General features: G+C 31.8%; 3 protein-coding genes across 3 annotated transcripts; 1 reads left to right on the forward strand and 2 right to left on the reverse strand.

The window, feature by feature from the left end:
- On the reverse strand, positions 1-26794 carry LOC134260584 (uncharacterized). The gene is made up of 2 exons (XM_062743127.1): positions 26717-26794; positions 1-2078 (listed from the first exon to the last, which is right to left on the reverse strand). Exon 2 carries the CDS (start codon positions 2035-2037, stop codon positions 1-3), a length of 2037 nt encoding a protein of 678 aa, XP_062599111.1. The 5' UTR covers positions 2038-2078; positions 26717-26794.
- On the reverse strand, positions 10715-12418 carry LOC134260585 (uncharacterized). The gene has a single exon (XM_062743128.1). The coding sequence runs from the start codon at positions 12416-12418 to the stop codon at positions 10715-10717; it is 1704 nt and encodes a 567-aa protein (XP_062599112.1).
- Positions 23409-23759, forward strand: LOC134260586 (uncharacterized). Its single transcript, XM_062743129.1, has one exon. The coding sequence runs from the start codon at positions 23409-23411 to the stop codon at positions 23757-23759; it is 351 nt and encodes a 116-aa protein (XP_062599113.1).

The following is a 26794-nucleotide window of genomic DNA, read 5'->3' on the forward strand; positions in this document are numbered from 1 at the left end:
TCAGACGGCTACAATTGGGAGACTGCTAATTCTAAACTTTGTTGCTTCCTGAAGCTTGTGGAGAGGTATTTGCTGTGAGGAATATCGAAAAGATTGGAGAGATCCCGAATAGTCTCCACAGATTTGTTGACAGATTCCAAGTATTTGCCACGAAATATCTCTGTAGAGGTGAGGTACATAAATCCCGTCATCATAGAGCAGCAGAGTGTGTAGATCCTGTAGAGATTGTTGTGACCTGACAGTGTCACCCAGTCTGTGGTGATTCAGTATAAACAGCGTATGCAGCATCATTAGAATCGGGATATGTAATATAGCAATACCATTATTATTACTGATCTCCTGTTCAAACATTAGTTCATCAAGGTAACTGTAGATACAATAAATATCAATATCTCCCACAACAGCTCTCCTCATCTTAGTACCTAGGGTCTTCCTTTCCATGCAATGTCTGTACACATCTACGTTAACATGATCCTTATATATAACATACGGAAATGACATCCTCTCCTGTGTTTTATGTAAACAACTAAGTGAATCTTCATATCTACGTGTTCTGTAGAAGTGCATAGAAAGATACAGAATGTCAGATAAAAAGCCAAACTTAAGCGACAGTCTAAGCAATGTATCTACTTTTGCTTTATAGTAAACCTTATTGCGAGTTCCATTTTTATATATACATCTCTGTACGTATATGGCAGTATTCCTTAGAACATTTGATGTGATATATTGTATAATGACTGGCTGATACGATGTCAACCCTCCCCTAATCATTCTCTCCATTTGTGTAATACAAACTGCAAATTCATCAAAGCTCTGAATTGAATGATGAGACATTGATAATTCACTAAATAAGCAAATATCTAACTTTGTCTTAGATATAATTCTGCTCTCGTCTGTACAGAATCTCAATGTTCTGTTCAATATAGAAATTCTGATGTATGGTCTCATAGTTTGACTTAAAAGTAGACATGATATCCCCTTACAATACAAATCATACATTTGACTGAACAATGAGGTTTGTACAGAACCAGTGACTTTCTGTCGAAACATGTTGTTTTGTGGAATAAAAAAGTTTGGACATTCCCCTTTATATACCATGTATATCAATAATTTAAAGCTTTCCCAGAAACAAGACAGTAAGTTATCAGGTGTCCAAGACAAGGAAGTATTGGTCTGTATGACCCAAAACACAATGGTTTTTATGAAGTATGAGCAGAGAGTAGGTGTATTTGTTTGACAATTAATTACCTCCTTCAAAAATAATTTGAAGAGACCATAACACATAAACTGACAGTGATTCATTGAATAAACGAGTGTTTGTTCTCCTCTAGAGAATGAGATTCTCCATTCAAGTTCATTTTCAGGTGCGCTTCCAATAGGAACAACATGAAATCCTCCACTTAATATATCCGAAATAACATTCAGGTTTGGCCAGCCCTTTTTGCAACATCTCTGTATCCATGGTAGTGCTGACGTAGGCCAGTAATGTGACTGGAAACAGAATGCATTGTCAGCCTCTAATTCGTGCAATATGGAATGGGTAGAACAAGGCCCATGAGAGAAAACATTGGGTAAAGGAACATTGCATGTCCTTTCGAAATCCAAATGATAATCTCTGAATAATGCACTTGAAATGAATACATTGTTATTCCTTATTACACAGGAGGAACTTACTTTTGCATCATTTGATGGAGTCATCAGATTTAATCTAGTAAATCCTGTTGGTAGATCATCACCCTCCATCAGGATTACAGTGTGTTGTGGAATACGGTAAAGGCTGATCTGAGAGAGATCACATATCACTTTGTGGTCTGGATACCAAAACATCCAATCTACATCTGACGTTATCAGCCTGAATCCCTCACGTCTACTCCCACTCTGCATTCTATCAAATCCTCTCATGATATACACAGGTCTATTCACCATCTCGACAGTGTCCATCACTTCTCTCCTGATCCTCACTTCTGTAGGACTCCCTACTTCACGACACAGTCCTACATACACAGCCTCTGATAGCCGATGTAGGTGATCCATCATGATATATTATTATAAAAGAATCAGGCAGAAAGTACGTGTATCTGAAACGTAAAGAAATTTATGTCATTTCTTTGTGAATTATAGCAAGATGTATTAAGAGTGCTTGCATTTATTGACTATGTAATTACGTATTTGCATGATTCTTTCAGGCACGATCGATGATCGAAGACCAACTTATCATCATGATCATGTTCGTCCAAATACCTTTGAAAATGAATCAGAATACATATACATGTACAAGTATTTTGCAATATACACTAAACATTGTTTCAGAAAGTGTATACATACCAAAGCCTTTTTTTAAAATGGTATAATTACTTTCTAATGAAGAAGTAAAATTACAAGTACATTCGCATCTAATTTTTTTTATACCATTCTATGACATAAATACAGTAGTAAGACGTAGCAGATCGATATCTTAGTTTTGGATATAATGTTAAAAAAATTCAGTATAGAAGGAGTCTGTTTGATTTAAACATCCTGCATAAAAGAAAATGTATATATCAGGCATAAAATTGATGTGTATCAATTTTTGAAATGACATTGACAAAACATTGTTCAAACAAGAATATCTGCAGCTTTTTAAAGTCAGCATTTAAGTTCTGTGGTCGATACAATTACTTTGTCATCAAATGCAAATTGTCCTTCAGTCAATTGCTGACTGACATTTTTCATACTAATTGTTAAACAATTATTTAATGATTGAATTGTCGACGGATTTCTATTGAATTGTCGACGGATTTTGCATTATCTCCCAATCAAAACAAGGAGCACACGGCGAGTGAGACCGGTCGACAGGGGATGCTCACTGCTTTATTGCACCTGATTGAATACATTTCGTTATCTTCATGTTTATATCCATCTGTAAACAGAAGTATTCACTCAGTTTCTTTTCAATTCTATATGATCTGTATATAAACAGATCGATGTGCTTAATATTGAAATGTGATAATATGTATACAAACTTAATAAATATTTTGTAACACCACGTACATTTTTTTCCTTGAAAAATGACTATGCAAACTAAATATTTATTTAAAGAAATATAAAGTCCTTACCATAATTAAACTTTCGGTTTGTATTATGAGTGTATTAATCTGTAGTCTATTGATGACAATCAATGACTTATCAATGTCACTATTTTTATCAATGATGACTTCTTAACATTGATCGCATTACCTATTAATCGAGAGGATGTGATCTAATTTTTGACCCAATACTAAATTGAACATAACAGACCAATGTATTTAATTATTTAGGTTTAATAGAAAGATATTCAGTTATATTATAAATTGGAAAGCTAAGGTGAAAATTGTATTAAGATTTAGAAGGAATTACCGTGTCTTGGTGTGCTTTGTCTATGGTCTGATAATAATAATTTAACAAAAACAATATTGCCATGTATGTCAGTCTGGTACTTTAAATTAAGAGAGTAACATACCAGTGTATGAACTTAATGATAACACTGCATTCCATCCATTAGGATGTAGAGTAATATACGATGACCATAATGGATTTATAAATTCTAAATTATCAGAATTTAAACCCAGATTCAAGGATCTACATGAATTATTTATAAACATGACTTGTTCTTACTTTACAATATGAATCTTAACTTTATCAACTTAAGACCTTTCTTTTTAGCACATTAATTCCCATTTGACATGTTTAACTTTGGAAAATAATTGATATCTTCCATTATCTTTTGATTTAATGATCATTAGCTTTGATTTATAAAAGATTTACTTACATTGAATGGGTGATTAAGGACAAGATAGGATCACAGCCGAATCTGGCCCCTTATTTGATATAAAAATCAGAACACTGGTAAAATTGTGATAGTTTGTTGTTAAGAAATAAAAATAATGCTAACTTTAGGACAAGCACTAATTTTGATCCGAAGCTTACATGGAAGCCACTTGAGGGTGCAGAAATAGATCATTTTCCCGAATTTCCTCAATTCTGGTGGAATTTCATCACATTTGGGATACATTTCTCTTCGGAAAACATAGAGCACAAGCTTGCCTATCTGAGATTTTTACAAATCACATATACTGCATCTGATATCAGTGTATAATATATATATATATATATATATATATATATATATATATGGTAGATAGGCAAGCGTGTGCTCTATGTTTTCCGAAAGAAAATGTGCTGTAAAATTAATGAAAATTTGCATTAAAATGAGAAATTTCGAAAATTGACCTATTTCCTGAACTCACTGTGACCCCTATATATTTTAAATCTTAAAACCAACACTCATTTTGTGGCAGGGGTGAAAACAGGTTTTCATGGTTAAACTGTTGGATCATTCTGAAAGACACCAAAAATCGGGGGACAAACCTGGTCTCTCCCTATCTTGTCCTTTACTCCAAACTAAATGCCGGTATCAAGTTTCAAGCAATTGCAGACAAATATTACACCCTTCATACACATGGTGTCTCTGAATAAATAAGTTAAGTAAATGTCGTCCGCCTAAAAGGACTAAAGAATACAAACTAACGAATGGAAATTATGAAATTAGGCAATACCCATATTTATACATAGACGGATTCTTTTATCCACCGTAACCCAGTTGGTTTTGCAGTTATTTAAAGTATGGGATGTTAGGATTAAAAACATAAAAAAGTCAATTACAAGAAAATGCATGCCCAGTCCTTGTGTAAATGTAAAATTGAATGAAATTCCTGAAAAAATATATATAGCGTTAATTAAAAGATATAAAAATCCATATATTTTATCTGTAATCAGTAGGTCCCCATCAGTTTTGTTTTTAAATATTTTTGATCCGTTGATAAACATATTACAATGTGCTTAATACAAACAGTTGACAATATGCGCACAGACTCGTAGATTGTCAAGAGTTATAAGAAGTGTAAGAAATACAAAAATTAAAATTATCCAAAAATATATTGCTTCTCAGTTTTAAGTTTCATAGCGTAACAAATATAAAGTATAAAATATTAAAATATTACGTACCTGTTTCTTTTGAAAATGACTAAACTTTACATTCATTCAGAAAATCCTCACTTGATAAAACTTTCGGTTTGTATTATGAACGTCTTTACCTGTTCTCTATTTCTAGCAATCAATGACTCATCAATGTCGATATTTTTTTTAGAAGTATCGACGTCTTATAACATAGATCACATTACCTGTTACTAGGTGGGTGTGATTTAATTTTCATTCAATGTCAAAATAAACACCTCGGACCATTTCAGTTAGGTTTTTAAGTTTAAATAGAGATATATATAAAGATATATTTTAAAAAGGGAAAACTAAAGTGTTAAATATTTTTAACATTAGAGAAATCGTATCTTGTAGTGCTTTATTTGTCCTCTGATAATATTTATGTTTTTAAAATGTCGCTATTGTATGCCATCGAGAGAACAAGTTATGTTTTTTTTCATCAAAATATTGACCTGGATTTACCAAAATGCGAGAAATAAAAGTATAGGCCAGACAAACAAAATAAATAAACAAGGCATAATTTACATGCATTTTTAATCACAGAACCTTCCATATCTGCATGACAACATAAAACACTGTCCTCGTTATAAAAGCTATTAAATTTACTAATTTTTTATTTTACAATTCCTAACTAAGGCAATTTTAATGTTCAGCAAAAATTTGAACATCATTTTGATGATTTGATTGACTGAATAAGTAGGTTATGTTCTAAATATGATCTTACCATAACTTGTAAACAGCACGTTATTTTGGAATGCTTTTTGTGTGATAAACAAAAACCTATAAAGACACGTCCATATTTGTAACTGTCAAATGAACAAATCAAATACTGTTAAATATTTCAAAAATATAAGAATTCTTTAACATGAAAAATTAATTCTTCGCTTGACATGCAAGAATTTGATTTGCTGAATAAGTAGATTATGCTCTAAAGAAACATTGGCAATACAGCATGCTTTGTTTGTCGAATTCTTTTTATTAAAATAAGCTCTATTGATGGCCTAATCAATCTTATTTCCTGTCTGTTCTCTAATGACATCAGAATTATATATAGGATTTTGAAAGGATTTATCACTAAGCTAAATTCATGTAAAACCAAGGTTTGACTTTCACTCTAAACATGTTGTTTTGTAGTATAAAAAAGTTTGGACAATTCCCAGTATATACCATGTATATCAATAATTTAAAGCTTTCCCAGAAACAAGCCAGTAAGTTATCAGGTGTCCAATACAAAGACGTATTGGTCTGTATGGCCCAGAATACAGTAGTTTTAATGAAGTATGAGCAGAGAATAGGTGTATTTGTCTGATTATCAATTACTTCTTTCAGGAAAAATTTGAAAAGTGCATAGCATAAAAACTGACAGTGATTCAGTGAATAAACGAGTTTTTGTTCAGCTCGAGAGAATGAGATTCTCCATTCGAGTTCGTCTTCAGGTGTGCTTCCAATAGAAACAACATGAAATCCTCCCCTTAATATTTCTGATACAACACTCTGATCTGGCCAGCCGTGTTCACGACATCTCTGTATCCATGGAAATGCTGACGTAGGCCAGTGATGTGACTTGAAACAGAACACATAGTCCGCCGTTGCATCTTGGAATAAGAAAAAGGTAGAACAGGGACCATGAGGTACACAATTAGTGATGGGAACATTGAAGTTTTTTACGAAATGCGAATGATTATCTCTGAATAATGTACTTGAAATATATACACTTTTGTTTATTACTACACATGAGAAAATGGTCTCAGCATCCTTTGATTGACTTATGAGATTATGTTTGGTAAATCCAGGTGGACGATCATCACATTCCATCAGAATCATTGTATATTGTCGGGTACGATAGAGACTTATTTGAGAGAGTCACATATCACCTTGTAGTCTGGAGGCCATAACATCCAGTCGTAATCGGAAGTCTTTAACCTGAATCCCTCACGTGTACTTCCACTTTCCATTTTATTGAATTCCCTCATTATTGCCACAGGTTTACTAACCGCCTCCTCAGTCTCCATTACTTCTCTTCTGATCCTCACTTGGGTAGGACTCCCTTCTTTACGACACAGTCCTTCATATACAGCTTCTGATAATCGGGGTATGTGATTCATTCTCAAAAAAATATGAAGGAATGAAATAGTAGATATCTGAAAGACAAATATCTTTATACTAATTCTTTGTTATAATGTGTCTTTCTTTAATAATGGAAAAGGGAAGATTGACTTTGAATATTGTTACATGGAGTGGCGCTTTAAAGTGTTTACTTTTTCGGCATCTTCAAAGTCTCAGTAAATCAAATTCATCTGAAGAGGGCTTTGTGACATGTAAAAACACATTGCTGTGATGCATAATCTTTAATATACATATGTATTTTAATAGACTTAAGTCAAAATTATTCCAAAATAGCATCCCGTAAGCTTCAGGTATTCTATAGTAAAATATCAACCACATTGACTCTAAAATTGAAAACGATTTTACGATCTAGTGCGCTTATTTTAAAAGATATTCTTACGGCATGGGCTAATTAAGGTGAGAAAAATATATTGAGGGAAAGGTAGAATGGTAAGAAATGCTTCTGAGGGATTCATTCCCTGAGGTTGTGAAAACACATATCTTTGTGTCTGTACATTTGTAAATTAAAATCTTTTCACATGTTATAAAATACCAACATTCGTTACCTTGTTTCCTAAATGGCCCGACAAAATGCCAATTGTAAAAGAAAAAAAGACCTCACCTTTAATTTAACTTCTGTATCATGCAAGCTATTACAGGTACTCTGGTTTTGGAAATCAATGACAAATCACTGTTGTTAGGTACAGGATAATATTGATGTCTAATAATGAAGATACCATTACCTTTAAATCGAGAGAACGTTATTAATATTAGACTCAGAAGACCCAGAAAAAGAAAACGTTGGGTCATTTAAATCTTTTATTTACGCTTGAATAGAAATATTTGTAGAATTTTCAAATTAATAATGTAATTTCAGATAAGGAATTATCGTGCCTTGCAGAGTATGATAATCGTATTTCAAATTTGTATTCGAAATAATTAAATGTCGCTATACTTACCGGTATTCAAATCAGAAACGAAAAATAGCAGATATCTTCTATAAATCAATCTCACAAGTAGAAACTGAGTTAAGTTTTCTTTTAATTTTGTTCAATAAGCGTGCTTCAAAGTTCTAGTATCACAGAAATTTCCGAGTTACATCCAGAACTACGTTCTATTTGTCTAGTTTGTTGAGTACTCTACATAAAAACATAGTAGCTTAATGAAAATTTTCTGCTGTTTTGAAAAACAAAAATGATAACATCTATATAAGTTGTAATTTAAGGATATTACTGTAAGAAAGTGTTTTATTTCGTGAAAACTTTACCATCAAAACACAAATGAACGCTTGACATTTTTTTTTTTTAATTCTTAAACTACATTATCTTTGCATTTCTTTAACAAGTCTTGTTATATCAGTTATGCATACAATGGCAGATAAAGATATTTATTCTCTAATAAAGGAAGATAATGCGTACTTAGAAAATATAATTTTTTTTAGGAAAGATGGGATCCTTAGGCAGATGATAATTATATAATACTACATGAATAAGGGAGGTTGACGAGAGAAGAAGTTGATCATCGCGTATATAGTCACAAGATATTTTTTTCAAGACGCCAACTTTAAAAGTTAAAAGTAATCAATTTTAGATTCATAGCGGGATAGTTATTGAAAAAGTCACTGAAGTACATTTTTTTCTTTTGAAAGTGATTTTAACAAGAGAAGAGTATCTCAATCCACACTGGAACGTGGTGACCGATCCTTCGAATTAGACCTAGTAAACCGAGGCCCCGTATAGCAGAAGGTGCTTGCATGAAAAAGTTTCCTCCTTGCTCAATGGCCTGAGTGCCTAGTATAGGACAAAATTTGCAGCTCTCCATCCGCAAGTTGTTGCGTCTCCATGTGAGTGAAAAATTCTCGGGAGGTATGTTAAACAATATACAATCAATCAATCAAGTCCGTGTTTGCTCTGCTCTTATTTTGTATATTGTTTAATGGACGTTGAGATTGAATACTGTTCGTTATCTCCATATCCTTCACTTATTAAAAAGGTGGAATATGTAACCAGTGTAAGCAATGAGATGTTTCAGTTTCAAGGTTTATAATTATTTCTATTATATGTGTTTGCGTTTGTGTTGTTATGTGTGGATGTCCACGTGTGAGTGTTTATGTTTGTTAGGTGTGACATTTTTGACCATTTCCGGTATGACCAGTTGCTACTAATTACTTTTCACTAACTTTCCGCTGCTAATGATTTTTATGCACACTCGGCGCTACACCCTTGACGGGAATAGTCATAACTTTCTATCATACGGTAGCTGATTTATATACATGTAGTGTGCCTGGCAAATATATATTGATCATTTATCTATTTCTTATTTTATTTGTAATTAAAAGTAAAGTCAGTAAGGGTTTGCAAATGTTCATTAATTATAATGTCTTTATTACAGGTTTTTTCTTATAGTATTACGCTTTATTAAAACATTGGTCAAACCTGATAATTGACTTATGTCTTATTGATGTAATACGGAACTCAACCTACCGACATGGTCTGCAAATACATATATTGACGGTCATTTAAATTTCTTTTTTATAATCAATAAATAGTTCCTTTATAATCTATAAAATGGAAAAAATTTATAAATTAATATAATCTAAGGAATTAAAAATGTATTGGCAGTTTAATTTTAATTTTTTATATAACAGATGCTGCGTGAAATGTATAATAGAACAAGATGTAGTTTGACAGTCATATAAAAGAAATGAACGTTATGCTCTGTAAATAATTCTTATTTCAGCAAGATCACAATGAAATTTGAACATGAGACCTTGTGAAAACTCTGTTTACATCTAAATTTGACAAAAAATGGGGGTAACTTCTTCAGCACAATGATAATGAATTCATTACTACTTTTATTAAGCATAACAGTTAAAATATACATATATTCAAATAATGACTTTAAAAACTGTGTACATTTTATACGGACGAGAAATCAAAATCATGTCCTTAATCAACAATTAAGTGTTTGATATAAAAACCAACATTCATGATGAGAATAATTTTTCTTACAGAAAAATGTTAATGATGATACTTGTATCATATTGGTTTTTTTAATATTTTTATAAGAACAAATAAAAACATTATTTATTATTATTTGTCAGCTATCTAAAAGGAATATGTATAACCTTCCTAGTAAAATTTCGAGACCTCACATATATTAATATTAATTAAAACAAAATATACAAAATATAAAATATAAATGCAAATGTCATACAATAAATCAAACGGATGTGTTAACAAATTCACATATTCAAAAAAAACGTTCGAGGGCTTAATTTGGGAGACTGTTTATTCTTATTAATGTTGCTTTCTGAAGTTTATGAAATGCTTCTTGTTGTAAGGAATATTGATAACATTGTAGGGATTCTAAATCATTCCCGAGAATTTGATGACAGATTCCCAGAATTTGCCACGAAATATCTCTGAGAAAAAGAGGTACACAGGTCCCATCATCATTGCAGAGCAGAGTCTGTAAATCACATAGAGATTGGTGTGACGTAACTGTGTCACCAAGTCTGAGGTAATTAAGTATAAACAGCATGCGCATCATCACTAAAGGTGGGATGTGTAATGCCAGCCTGTTATTCTTTTTACTAATCTCCTGCTCTAAATAAAAGTTCGTCAATGTAACTGTAGTCACAATAAATATCAATATTTCTAACAACAGCTCTCCTCATCTTAGTACCTAGGGTATTCCTTTCCATGTAGTGTTTGTACATATCTACATTAACATGATCCATATACATTATATACGGCAATGAGAATCTGTCCTGTGCTTTATGTAAACAACTGAGTGAGTCTTCATATCTACGTGTTCTGTAGAAGTACATAGAAAGATACAGAGTGTCAGATAAATATCCAAACTTACAGGACTGCTTTAGTAAAGCAGTTACTTTTGCTTTATAACAAAACTTATTCCCATTTTCATTTAAATACACACAACTCTGTAAAAACATTGCAGTATTTCTTAACACACACGAAGTCATATATTGTAACATGAGTGTCTGATACGATGTCAATACTCCCCTAATCATTCTCTCTATTTGTTTGATGTAAATTGCTAATTCCTCAGCACTCTGAAGAGTGTGATGAAATATCAATAATTCACCAAATAAAGACATATCTAAATCAGTTCTTGATATAATACTGCTCTCTTCAGTACCGACTCTCAATGTCCTGTTAAATAAAGCAAGGCTGAAGAATGGTCGGATTGTTTCACTTAATAGTAGACATGATATCCCCATATTGTACAAATAATACAACTGATTTAGCAACAAATATTGTACAGAACCAGTGACTTTCACTCTAAACATGTTGTTGTGTGGAATAAAAAAGTTTGGACAATTTCCAGTAAGCACCATGAATATCAATAATTTAAAGCTTTTCCAGAAACAAGACAATAGGTTATCTGGTGTCCAATACGAGGATGCATTTTTCTGTATGACCCAAAATATAATAGTTTTTATGAAGTATGAGCAGAGAATGGCTGTATTGGTCTGGCCATTAATAACTTCTTTCAGAAAAATTTTGAAAAGACCATAGCACAAAAACTGACAATGATTCATTGAATAAAAGACTTTTTGTTTTGCTTGTGAGAAAGAGATTCTCCATTCGAGTTCATTCTCAGATGTGCTTCCAATAGGGACAACATGAAATCCTCCACTCAATATACCATCTACAATATTCTGATCTGGCCAGCCCCGTTCACAACATCTCTCTATCCACGGTAGTGCTAACTTTGGCCAGTGATGTGATTGGATACAGAACGCAAAATCAGTATCTGCTTCTTGGAACATGGAATATGTAGAACAAGGTCCATGAGGGAAAGCATTGGTCAAAGGAACATTGCAGGACCTAACGAAACGCAAATAGTTATCTCTGAATAATGTACTTGAAATGTATGTTTTGTTGTTTATTACTACGCAAGAGGAAATGACCTCTGAATTATTTGATTGACTAATCATGTTTAGTCTGGTAAATCCCGGTGGTAGATCATTACACTTCATTAGAATCACAGCGTGCTGTGAAATACGGTATAGACTGATCTGAGAGAGATCACATATCACCTTGTGGTCCGGAGGCCAGAACATCCAATCATCATCTGAAGTCCTCAATCTGCATCCCTCACGTCTACTCCCACTTCTCATTCTATCTAATCCCCTCATGATGTCCACAGGTTGTCCTACCACCTCATCAGTGTCCATCAATTCTCTTCTGATCCTCACTTCTGTAGGACTCCCTAATTTATAACACAGTCCCACATACACAGCCTCTGACAAGCGAGGGACGTGGTCCATCACAAAATAATTTAAAAGAGTCAGAGAAAAACATGCGTGTATCTGAAACATAAAAAAATGTAAGTTATTTCTTCTATTCTTTATGATTTTTTTAATGTGTATTGATCATGTTGATAGTGCTTATTGTTTGATTATGCAATTATTTTCATGGTTCTTTCGTGCTTGAATGCTAGGTACATTAAACAAAACATTTTCAAGGAAGATGTTGACATCCGAAAACCTTTCGAGGAAAATAAAAATATTCGTGCATGTAGAAGTTTTTTGCTAAATTCATTTAACCTTGTTTCCAGAAAATAAATCTTGTTTATTCCTCCCAAAAAAATCATATACGTTATAATATAAGTATAATTAGTTTCTAATTACAAATACACATTTCAAGTACAGTTGGCATTTCTTTCCGAATACCATTCGATGATATAAATACCGTAGAGGAGTAGAGATATCTACGTATTAGATAAACTGTTTGCTCTTCTTCTATTTTGTATTGTTTAGTGAATTTTAAAGCTCGAATACTGTTGGTTATCTCCATATTTTCCATCTGTAAATAATAAGGCTCTGTATCCTTATTGAGTTTTTAAAATTAGTTTAAAATTAAATATGATTCGTTGTTAAAGATAACAATGTGCTTAATATAAAACAGTTGACAATATGTGTACAGACACGGGATGGTTATGAGGAATGTAAGAAATGCATTCATTAAATTTATCAAATAAAGAGAGTTATGGCCCTTGTCATTGACGGCAGGTTTTTCTGGTCGCTCCGAGTATATTAAATTTATTTGCTTATTTATCCTATTCTGGAGCGCTGTATGCTGTTTAAATTGTGTGATTAGTATTGTGGTTTGTATGCCGCAACTAAAGGCAACGAACTGTGAGTATCAAATTATATCTTGAACATTGAAAATCAAAACGACAGCAAGTAGTAAATCCAACTGAACACTATTCAGCCCTACTCAATATGCAGAATGTAACAAGAAATCTGTCGATACACTTTTCGACAAAATTCTACAAGGGTATAACTCATGAAGATGTACTAAACGAGGTAAAAGAAAAGACTGACATTGATGATATAAAACCAATTCAGATTACAGAAAATGAGTGTTTTATTACTCTAAAAAGTTAACAAACAAAGGAAAAACTATTAATGTCCGGTGTAACGGTAAAATCGACAAGTTTCATTATATGTCTAGGTTGACAGACAAATAACGAATGTGACAAGATGCCCCTATTGAACTACCAGACACTTCATAACTACAAATATGATGCAATATTGTCAGGTAGCAGCAGGCAACATCAAACATGGCACTATTAAAAATACATCAATTGAAAACGGCACACGTTACTTGCAAATATTAAACTGCTCTACCAAACAGAACAAAATTAGGAGATCACGAGGTCAGAATCTTTGCGGATAATAATCGCACGCAATGCCCATATTGCGGAAAATCTTATCAACCCTCGTACAAATGCCTATACAAACCCACAAACAAAACAATTTGCTTTAATTGTAACAAACAAGGCCATTTGGCCAAAGACTGTGAAAACGAACCTGTGTGTAGATATTGTAAAGAAGAGGGCCAAAGCAAGGACAATTGCGATTTACTTTCAGAAAAAAATGGTAAAAAAGTATGGTAAATATGCCGCAGATATCAATGAAGGCAGAGAGGCTTTAAACGACGATGACCAACGAAGCGAAACTGACAGTACGGAAGCGGACACGCATGACGATCAGATCAATACCGTTATTCTGGTGGCGTCGAACTGCAAGCGCATTCAAACGCTTCCGCCAAATATCTTAAACGCCTCGGTCTCTGGGTTATCCTACGAATACTTGTCACAATTACTGGAATACGCTAAGAAAAAAATGGATGAAACTGCACCTGAAAGTGTAATCGTTCATTTACGAACAAATTATGTTAGCAGATACGAAGACGAAATCGGGGATTTAACCAGCAGTGTTATGATGGGTCTTAACAAGATTCAAGAAACTTTCCCCGAGACTCGAATTGCAGTATGCACAGCCATACCCAGGAAAGGAAAAACGCCGCAATTAAAAAAAATGAACGACAACACTTGGCATGTGAATAAATTCCTTGAAAAATTGTGTGAAAAAAAAAAATAAATTACTATCAGTGATTGACTTGTGCAGCTCATTCATAAATGACCAAGTGCTTGATACTAGAGCACTGTATGACAGCAATGACCCCAGCGGTGTGCATGTCGGTAGCGAAGGATCAAAGAAAATTGCCGACATTTTCTGTAATTACAATTGTTTCAAAAACGGTCCTCCTCGAACCCCAAGCATTACAAAACGGAAGTTAAGTTCAAATACCCCAGCTTCGACCGAAAAGCAGGGTAAAATACAAAAAATGTAAACTCTAAGTAACTGAGCTGATCAATATGACTTTTGTTAGATAGATTGGTCACTATGTACATAATTACTACTTGTATATATATTGTACATATTATATTTTTTCATTCGTATTTCGTGGTATTTTTTTTTAGATAGTATTATCGCTTAAAATGACTCTACATATAGCTTCAATTAATGTTAACCGGCTACGAGATAAGAAAAAAAATGTGTATTTTTCATGGTTGAATAAACGCAAATACGATATAATTTGTTTACAAGAAACACATAGGACAGATAAAAAACACAAAAGTGAAATGGAAAACATTTAAAGGGCCAAATTCTATTTGATATAATTGGTCTAGCGAATCACGGGATGTGGGGGATGTTATTCATGATCAAAAAGCCCGAATTTAAAAATCACAAAAATTTTTTCTGACAGAAGGAAGGGACATCACTGTTAGCATAAAAAAATGATGACTTTACAGTAGATCTTAAGTGTATCTACACGCCGAATAACGGATAGAAAACAGTATTTTAACTCACTGAAATTTGACGAAACAGTTCATCATAGAATTATATGCGGTGACTTTAATTGCACCCAAAACAAACAGCTTGATAGGCATCTCGTGCGCTTCCGAAAAAATATTGCGCTATCAGAACTTTATGAATTAACTAAACTATGTGAATTGCAGGATATTTGGCGAGAATGAAACCCAGAAAAACGATGTTACACATTTCATTTCATTTTTTCCTTACACGTGAAAATATACTACACAAAATAAACAATTATGCAATTGTCCATTTCCCATTTAGCGATCACGATTTGATAATATTAAAACTACAATTAGATAACATCCAAAGAGGTCCAGGGTTATGGGTAATGAATAATAAAACATTAACAAACGAAGATTTCCGAAAAACATTTGTTGAATTCTGGAAAAACTACAAGAAAAGCTTAAATAATTGTCAAGATATTCTATACTGGTGGGACTTAACTAAATATAAGATAAAAACATTGTGTATTGAGATGTCAACAAAATTAAACGTTAATGAACAAAAACTAGAGGAATTTGAAAAAGAATAAGAAGAGATTAAAAGCATTCCTAATACTAATAAAAAGTATCAAAATGACCTTGAGCAGAAAATAAAAGAAATTTATATAGATAAGACAGAAGCGGCAATAATACATCAAAATGTAGATGGTTTAAAGAAGGAGAAGCTCCTTCGAAATAACTCTTTCAATTATAAAAGAGTAATGGGGAGAAAAAAATGTGGAATAGAATAAAAACAGATAATGGTACGTATAAAACTTACATTGATTCAATCATCGAAGAGCAAATTAATTTTTATTACAAATTATTGAATACGGAAGGATAGGATAGTGAAAGTGGTGAATTTTTATTAGCGGAAGTACAATGTAAATTAGACGATTACGATGTAATCATGCTCGATAGTGATATAAATTATAAAGAAATATATCAAGCAGTGATGCCATTAAAGCCAAATAAATCTCCCAGTGAAGATGGGGTTTTATCAACTTTTTATCAGATATACTGGGATATAATTAAAAATTAATTTTCAAAAGTTCAAAAACACATTTTTCATAGGGCCACACTCTGTGACTCACAAACAATATTTCATTAATACATAAAAGGAATGAAAGAGAAGATATAAAAATTGGAGACCTTTAACAATGCTTAACAATGATTATAAAATTGTTGCTAAAATACTCGCCGAGAGATTAAAAAAAGTACTACCAAATTTAATTCATCAAGACCAAAAAGGATTTGTTAAGCGTAGAAATATCGGTGATGCAAATAGACTGATTCAAGATATCATTGATTATTCAGGTAATGAAGATTTAGAAGGGGCAATTATATTTCTAGATCATCAAAAAGCGTTTGATAGAATTGAATGGGGCTGGATAGAAGCAACATTAAAAACATTTAACTTTGGTAAAAAAGATGGCGATTTGATAAAAATGATATTTATTAAATCAAAAACATGCATTAAAACTAATGGATTTCTATCAAAATACTTTTCAATCTCAAGATCGGCAAGACAAGGTTGCCCTATTGCTCCATTGCTTTATGTTTTTCAAATAGAGCCTATGGCCTGTGCATTTAGACAAAATCTGCAGATAAAGGGCATTTTAATTCCTAATAAAGATCAACACAAAGAATGTAAAATAAATATGTTCGCAGACGATACACAGTTATTTAATAAGGCCGAAGAATCTATAATAAATTCATTCAATGTGTTAGAAATATATGAAAAAGCCTCAGGGGCAAAAATCAATTTCTCAAAACAAAGAGCTGTTTATTGGCAAATCAAAAGGTAAAACACCAAAATTTAAAAAAGACACAGTGGATAAAAACTAATATAAAAACTTTTGGGGTATATCATGGATATAGTATTGATACTACTGCAATATGGTTGGAAAAAATAGGAAAAAAATAAGAACAGCTTGCATGTCTGGAAACTTAGGAACCTTACATTCAGAGGGGAAACTTTGATAATAAAAATAATAATTCTGATTATTGGCTATGAAATCGAAATGAGGGGAATACCGGATATATATGCGAAAGAGATAAATTATATTGTCTGGTCTTTTATGTGGGATAATAAATTGAATAAAATTTACAGAAATATGTGCTGCTTAAGGAAGAATAAAGGAGGAATTAACATGATGAATATCTTTAATGTTTTAAAAAGTAAACAAATAAAAGCAATTTATAAAATCATGCATTCAAAGTTAAAAACATGGAATGCTATTGGTAAATACTGGTTACAGAGTAAAGATATGCATTAAAGTCAGGAATATTTCTTATGTACTCGTTCAGATTTATCTCCAATATTCTTAAATAACATGTCTAGTTTTTATAAAAAGCATTCGTCGCATATAGCGATTTTCAGTCAAAATTCGAGCCAGAGAATCGAGAGGAAATACTTAACCACTCACTCTTTGATTATAAACTTATACAATTCCAAGGGAAAACCTATATGCGGAATCATTTATTAAAAGTGGTTTATTAAACATTAAAGACATTTGGAATGATGCGGAAAATTGTTTAAATATAATGACACCATTTTTAATAAATTATTAGACAAAAGATGTTGGATATTTGAATAAATATAGTAAAATAAAATCAGCCATTCCTAAACTGTTTTCTCAAAAACTGAAAAGAAACAACTCAGTATCTAATAGCAAAAGAAAACTCCCTTATAAATTGAATAATAATTTACTCATAAAAAGAGATACTAATGAAGCGGTAACCTATGAAGATATCAAGTTAAAGAACATAGAAAAATATTTATTAAGACAATAATTCCAAAATGTCAAGAAAAATGGGAAAATATGTATCAAGATAATATACAATGGAACTAAATTTGGGACGGTATTTCAAAAATGAAAGTTGAAAATAAAATTCAAGAATTCCAATGGAAATGCGTGCATGATATATTGTATACTGAAGATGAATTACGTAAAATCCAATGGTTTGTGCAACTTATGTAAAAATCGTAAAGAAAATCAACGACACCTTTTTTTCCATAGCACAAAAGTGAAAACAACTATCAAATTACTAGAAGATATAATTGAAGATGTGCTACAACTAAATGGAACTTTACAAATTGACCAACAGACAATAATATAAGGATACTTGAAGGAACCGCAAACCCAAAGAACCGTTGTTAACATCTTAATATGTATTTATAAAGGGGTCATATGGAAAACAAGAAATAAAATTAAAATATGAGAATTTGAAAATAACTGATTTCAATATTAAAAATGGATTCAAAAATGAAAAGAAATCGATTTTTTTACTATTACAATCACATGATTTGACAGATTTCAAAAGAAAATAAATCATATGTTTCAAAATTCTTTTTGATTTTAATACTAGTTATAGTGTTATTGTCAGTATCTACTATATATACATGTATTATAATTTTTTTAATCCATTATAAGACACATCAGTTTTTTTGCTATGTTATTTTTCATGTAACTGGAAATTTTATGTTTTAAATATGTTTAAGATGAATAAGTTAAAAGATCATCAAATGAAAATGTAATGCTAGATTCAAACTTTATATGTGAGGAAAAAAATATTTATGTCTTTGTAAAATTCATTCTTTCTGATGTGTTTTTTTTTTATAATCTCATTTTATTATCACAAAACTCTACATATTGATCTTGTTTATAAGTTGTGAAACATAACAGGGTGATCTGGCCCTAAACACTAGTTACAATGAGATTGATATAGATACTTCTTTCTTTTTTTCACAGAATCTCCTCTGCAACAAGGGTCATACTTCTATTGGTGTTAAACGTATACTTTGTCATTATATATAAAAATGGTACAAATTTGTTTTGAGATATTTATGTATATGTATGAAAATGAAGGGTCACTAATTATATATTAGTATAATGTGAAAAAATTCTGTGTTCAAATATTGGAGATACGTATATGATCACTGTTGTATTGTACATTATTGAATAAATTATTTGAAAGAAAAAAATAAATATGATTCTATGTTTCAGATAAAAATGTGCTTAATATAAAACAGTTGACAATATGTGTACAGACACGGAATGATTATGAGGAATGTAAGAAATACATTCATTAAACTTAACAAATAAATAAACTGGTTGTCTGTTTTTAGATTCAAGTTGTAATAAATATTTTGAAAACATAATGTACCTGTTTCCCCTGAAAATAGCCGAACTTAGTGTTGCTTAGAGAGAAAATAAATCTCACCTTAATTTAACTTTCGGTTTGTATTTTTCCTGTTCTCTATTTCTGGCAAGTAATGACTCACCAATGACCCTATTTTTAGCAATATCGACGTCTTAAAACACAGATCACATTACCTCTTTATCAAGGGGTGTGATTTAAATTTTGACTCAATATACCAAAATGAGCACATCGGATTATTTCCACTACTAGTTATTATTAAGGTTTAAATAGATACTAATTTACATTTAAAATCGAAAACTAAAGTGAAAAGTGTATAAATAAATGGGAATTATCATGCTTCGCAGTGCTTTGCTTAGATCTGAAAATAATAGTTGTAAATGTCAGGAGGCTGGTACCTTAAAATATGAGTGAATGAATTGAATTGTACACTGTAGTCACTCCGATTTAGAGCTGTTACCTTATAAAAAAAATTATTCATAATTCAAACCCAGATCAAAAGTTCTACATGAAATATTCATAAACATACCTTGCTCCTAGATTATAATATCATCTTAACTTCACTAATTTTTTACTTTTTTTACATTCATGTACGCATTTGGCAAGGTTTATTCATTATCATTTGGTTAATGATCAATAGATTTGTTTTATTAAAAGATTTACTTAATTATAGTTTATGAGATATTTAATTTACTCCAAACTAAATATCAAGTTTTAAACGATTAGAAACAGATCTCTGACTGAAGCCTTCACAGAAAGTATATCTGAATGGAATACATGTAGTAAAACTGTGTCCCGCCTGAATGGACATCTCTTACCAAACAATGCAAACAGACAAATACGATTGATGATAATATAAAATACCCTTATTTATACATGAACGGATTCTTATATATCTACTGTAACTGTAAAATTAATGAATTAAAAAATATACTACCACACTATCTCTAAGCAGTAGGACCTCTTCAGTTTTGTTTTCCTGAATTCTATGTGATCTTTAGATAAACAGAAGTTTATGCTTAATATTAATAGTAGAACAGTATGTGTACAGACACATAGATTGGGAAGGGTTATAAGGAATGTAAGGGATACATATATTGAATGTAGCAAAATGAAAAAAGTTGTGATTATCAATTTAGATTCAAACTTAATAAATATTTTGGAACAAAGGTACATTGTTCCGTGGGAAAAAAACGAACTTATTCTTATTTAGAGTGATTTAAAATTTCTCATCTTAATATAAAAATTCGTTTTGAATGTTTTTTCCTACATTATATTTTTGGTATTCATTGACTCCTTAATGTCCCTATTTTTAGCAATATCGACATCTTAAAACATAGATCATTTATTTCTTTATCTTCCAAATAATACCTCAAAATGGATAAAATAAAATGCGAGAAATGATTATATGCAATAAAAGAAAAAGGATTTTAAGAATTGGAATAAATAACGATATAAAATTTACATGCATTTATAATTTCAGTCATATGCTCTCAAGAAGCAAGTCTTAAAAATTATCATATAGACATGTGTTTGTTCTGACATTGTTAGTTTTACAAATTTGATTATTATCTGTACGTTTCATACTTCTTTTGAAGGGTTTAAGATTTGACTGCAGGACCTTCCATATCTGAAAACATAAAACACTGTTCTAGGTATTAAAAATCTTTTTTCCATTGTTAAGTGTACGTCGCTTCAATTTCTGAAGAAACACAGGAATTTTTTTTTCGAATTTCAAATTTCGAATTTCAAAACGAGTTTCATTTCCTAGCTGAATTTATTTTCTTAAATTAAGTTTTATTGATGGCATGTTCGAATTCATTTCCTGTGTAATCTCCATATTGTTACAGAATGATACATTTGTTTGTACATGATCACTAATGTGGAGGTTTCAAGATTTTGAAAGGAATTGTCGTTAACCTAAATCCATGTACAACCCTGGATTTATTGAATGTAAATTGATCTTGGGATATTTTCGTATAATATTTTCAATGAATACTCGATTCATGTTCATTCCCAAGAAACATTGCAGACTTGGCAATGTTGATTGTTCAGTTAGTTTGTTATTACAGTGTATAATGAACAAGGGTGCGATTTACATTTCTTTTATTGTAAAAGAATGATAAACCGATTCCATCATGCCAGATTTGAAAAATAAGACCAGTATTGTGCACACGAATATATTTTTAGACATATAATCAAAGTGACTGAAAATATTGCACTATAAATCATAGTTTTAAAAAACTTTTTTTAGTAGAAGTAAATAGAAAATAATAAAGCATCATTCGGAAATATTCTACATAAAAGTTTAAAAAAAATATCTATGTAATATCACTTGTGAATATACAAAATTATAATCGAAAACGTCTACATTGTTTTGTTAAACACCTCCAAACTCTGAATAATGAATTTAAAAGTTTTCAATTTTACAATAAAAGTGAAGCAAATCTGCTGTACTACCATCGAATCCACTTCTGATAAAATCTGTTTTTATCACAAATAAACAGATTCAAAAGTGTATTTTTATTTGTATATTTTTTTAAAATAATGAGGCTAATATCTCTTTTGTAAAACAGATACATCAGGTATAATTTGAAAAATAAAGAATTTGTGATTCACTTAAAATTTGATTGTTTTGATAAAGATATTGAATAAGGTTAGACTAGACACAGAATAACGTACACCAAAGGATAAATTCATATTATACTTTACAGTCAACACAAGTCCATTTGACACCTTAAAGGCAATAATTCTACTTGACTTCCATCATAAAATTGTATGTCAATCGGGAACCTCTCATTAAAATGAAGTTGTAGTTGAGAAAATGTGTACAGAAAGAATATGAAACATATAAGAGAGGTTCACACAGTGAACAATTTAGTTCATCTGACTTTGACAACAAACAAAAAAAATCATAAATATTTTTCCTACTTTAAATTTGTATTTTTGTTTTCGATTTTGGATACCTACAGATAATAATTGATTAGAAAATTAATTTTCTTGCATTTCATTTCACTCAGATTTCCGTAAAGTTAAAATATGCATGTATGGCATAAGGAAACGTATGGAAAATATAAACTTTAATTCAATACAATTTATTGAAATAGAATTAAAAGAAAGAATTACTTTTATTACTTTTATTATAGAAAAGTTTAGTTGATGATGTATAGAGGTCATGCCTATATGAGTGCAGATAATGGTCCCTTGGCAGCGAAAACCTTACTAGGCTGGATCGTGAATGGACCGCTGGAAGTGACTTCCAATGACAACAGTAATTTGTGTGTATCCATCAATTGCATTGATGCAAGGAGGCTAGAAGAGCAGATTCGTCACCAGTTTAACTACGACTTCAGTGAGAGGACAAATGATGACATACATGAGCCATCCAGAGATGCCAGGAAGTCTCTAGATCTCGTATCGAAGTCTATTTGTTTTGAGGATGGTTATAATCAAATTGGACTTCCATTTAAATCTAATGATGTCAGATTACCAAACAAAAGAAGCAAGCCGAACAACGGTTATCGTCTCTTGTAAAACTATTCAATCGTGATGAAAACATTCACAGAGAATTTTGTGAGTTTATGAACAAGATTATGAAAGAAGAATATGCTGTCAAGGTTCCAACTAAAGATAAAGAACAAGTGGATGGCAAGGTTTGGTACTTTCCGCATCATGGAGAGTATCATTCAAAGAAGAAAAAATTGAGAGTGATGTTTGATTGTGCTAGATTTAATGGCATATCATTAAATGGTCAACCTTTACCTGGACCAAACTTAACTTGTTCACTTGTGGGTACACTGCTAAGATTCAGAGGAGATAACAGTGATGGGAGACATGGACAGTACGTTTTACCGAGTTCATGTTCCAAAACAAGATGCAAGCTTCCTTAGATATTTGTGGTGGGAAGATGAGACGTGACTAAGAAGATTGTAGAGTATCAGATGGTAGTACTCTTGTTTGGCGCATCATCTTCTCCTGGTTGTGCTAATTATGCTCTTAGAAAAACAGCTAGAGATTCTGAAGAACTCTTTGATTTTGAGATCATTAATACCGTGTTTAAGAACTTTTATGTTAATGACTGTCTGAAGTCCGTCAAGACTGTTGATTATGCTATCGACTTAATCAAGGATGTACAAAGACTTCTTACTCGGATTGGGTTTCACATTTCAAAGTGGATAGACAACAACAGAGATGTCATGATGACAAATCCAATCTCAGAGCTAGCAAAAGGAGTCAAGGACCTAGACTTGGATTACGATGCGCTACCGATTGAAAGAGCCTTAGGAGTTTAGTGGTGTGTGGAATCAAATGTGTTTTGTTTCAATATAGAAGTTAATCAGATCATGGCTGAAAAAGTTTCACGTTACGTCACGATCTGGTTGACAAGTACATTTTTCTTAAATAATTAATTAGCATACATTATTAAATCTTCTATCATGCGTATCCGTATAAGTATACGTAGTCGTAAACATATCGAGGTATGAGATGCATCTCCATCCAAATGGCAAAACTATTTAGAAAATGTCCATCGTTATATATATGGTTCTAAAGCAATCCCATCCATTGAGAAATAGCATGAGGTAATGTTTCTGAATAATTGCATAGAGCTATTGTAAACCCCTCTCATTTCGTTGGAGAAATAAAAACATATATAAAATGAGAAAAAAGTAAACTCGTATTTGTTTTCATAGAGTATTTTAATATGTCATTGCATTTTATTTCAAAACATTTATCTGGATCCCCATCTAGATGTCCCTTAACATTAGGACATATTATTGATTCATTCTGTAATTTATAAAAACCATGACGTTGCAAAAAAGTTACCTGGTAACCTTCCTAGTTAAATACAAAAGAAGTAAATATCAACACCATCAATATAACTCTTTATATTCGATACATGATTCGTTTCCATACCATTATGGATATGTGCTTAAAATGTCATTTACCCCCCCCCCCCCCCCCCATTTACCCCTAGTGGGGGGAGAGGCACGCACACAATCCTTTATAGCGCCTGTTGACTTTCTTTCATTCAGTTTAATTTTATTTCAGTGAAATACTTGACAGATACATGTATGCCCCCGCCTTCCCCTTAGAAATTGCTACTTTTGCGCTGTTGCTCTAAGAGCTTGATTCCATTTTGATATGGTGTCCCTCGAAAATTGCTAATGAAATGAAAATGCACTATTTTACTTTGACATCTTTTGTTCTCTTGTTGTTGTACATGTGAAATATAATTTATGCTTTGATATAAAAACTTTCAGAATAGTGTATATATTATCTTAACTCTCTTATTATCACAAAGATAAGAACATTAAGCTATACATTTTCAAAACAAGATTTGACTCATTTTGTTGAGCTACCTTGTTTTCTTTTGAGTTACCTAGTCCATCCAGCTTATTTTTTTTATTTTGACCGATATCGAGCAAGTATAAATAAATAGAGCACACAAATTATATAATTGAATAGAAGAGATTGCTTCAACATATCAAGTAAAAAATCACAGAGTAAAGAAAAAATATACAACACATTAAAAGTATTAAATATCATCATCCCCACCTACCCCCCTCCACCACCCCCCTCAATAAAAAATCGATCCAGCTAGTACACCTTAAAGACACCTTATAGACTTAGAGTCGTCTAAATATTAAAGAAATCTTCAAATAAACTGTAGTTAATTTGTAAATAGAGCAACTTTTGAGATATTTATGGATCCTAAACAAACAGTTCTTCTCTGTTTTTCTCCCAGTATCGATAAGTGTTAATACACTCGCACGAGGAAGTACATTCTCAAGCTCTCTGGAAACCAGGATACGACAATTTAACAATTTAAGGAAATTGGGGACTTCAAAGTGCCTGGAATTTCAAGATACTCAAAGCATCTCTTGAGAATTTTGACCATCAATTAATAAATATGCCAAAAAGAAACATGAGGATGGGAATTTCCAATTCTTTCCAACAGTTTTTTGTTGCAGTTTTGCCAAATCTTTCCCAGTTATAATGATTATGGAAAGAACTTAATTTTTCTTACAAACACCCTACCCTCAATCCCGATAAAAGGTTTATATAAAGTTTGGTCAATTTCTGCATATGTTTTGTCACTTGTCATTTATTGCTTTCTTCCTGCTCCTCTCCCACCGTTAGCCTTGAGACAAACTTTTACTCAGCTAAAAGTTTTAACTCTGATACTTTAACAAACTACAACAGAATGTTATTTACCTGTAGAGTTATTCTAAATTAACTCGAATCCGATATTTCGAAGTGTTATTTTTTCGTCCATGCTTGAGATGAAAACAATTGACTGCAAATATTATTGGGATCGAGATGCCTCTCGTACATATTTGGATACAGATACTCATAAGGATATCTCAGATAGGACAATCGACCTAATTGTAGGAATTCAGACAATTTTTTCTTTCAAACCATCCTTTATCAAAATTTAAACTTAATAACATCATTATTTACAAACTGCATTATCGATGGAATTTTCCGTTATTTAACAGTCATGTCAGAGAATATACAGCGGGTGTGATCGGTGGTGACGGGATGCTTCTTTCTCCAGGGCACCTGATTGCTCCCCTGAAGTTTTAAAGATCGGAGTTTTCTCTTATCTTAATTTGTATTGTTTTATGGACGTTTGAGCTACACACTTTTGATGATGCATTTGTGGTTATAAAAACAATAAAGAAACTTGCTGAACTTTCTTAAAAATTCGGAGACTTTAATTGGAAGAAGTAAACTACTAAAAACAATATCTAAGATACAATAATTGGAGGATACGATTGCAATAACATAATTATTAATACAACTTAAATTAATCGATACACCTTTACATTGTTAGAGTTTTGTCATAAGGTTTTTTTTTTGCTGAACGTATATGAATAGGAACGATTTCATTAAACCTTGACAGAGGGAAAATTGACCTCTCACGATTGACTTATTAAAAACGGCCTTACTCAAAACTCTGTTTTGCATTCTAGTACACGATGTATTTTTTTATTCCTAGAGATCTTATCCCGTGACAAATATGATGAAATTTTCTGGAAAAAATCGCACCTACCTACAGACCCCATGATTTTACCCTGAGTCATGACAGATAAGACAAGGTCCTCCCCCCCTCCACCAAGAACAGATCTGTTATTGCCTCTTTTAATTTAATCGATACTAATTTATGTCAATCTATTTATACAACAAAAATATCGCGCGTGAATTTTCATACTTTTACAAAATCTATGGTTCATTATATACTGACCTTACTTCACGATGGCCTTATGTTCAGGATATCTGTGTAACTACAGTGCCACAATGTTAACATGATCTTGACACGCAT

This window comes from Saccostrea cucullata, unplaced genomic scaffold (assembly GCF_032062105.1).
Source record: "Saccostrea cucullata isolate Sc308-1 unplaced genomic scaffold, CSIRO_AGI_Scuc_v1 ctg3621, whole genome shotgun sequence".
Lineage (NCBI taxonomy): Eukaryota > Metazoa > Mollusca > Bivalvia > Ostreida > Ostreidae > Saccostrea > Saccostrea cuccullata.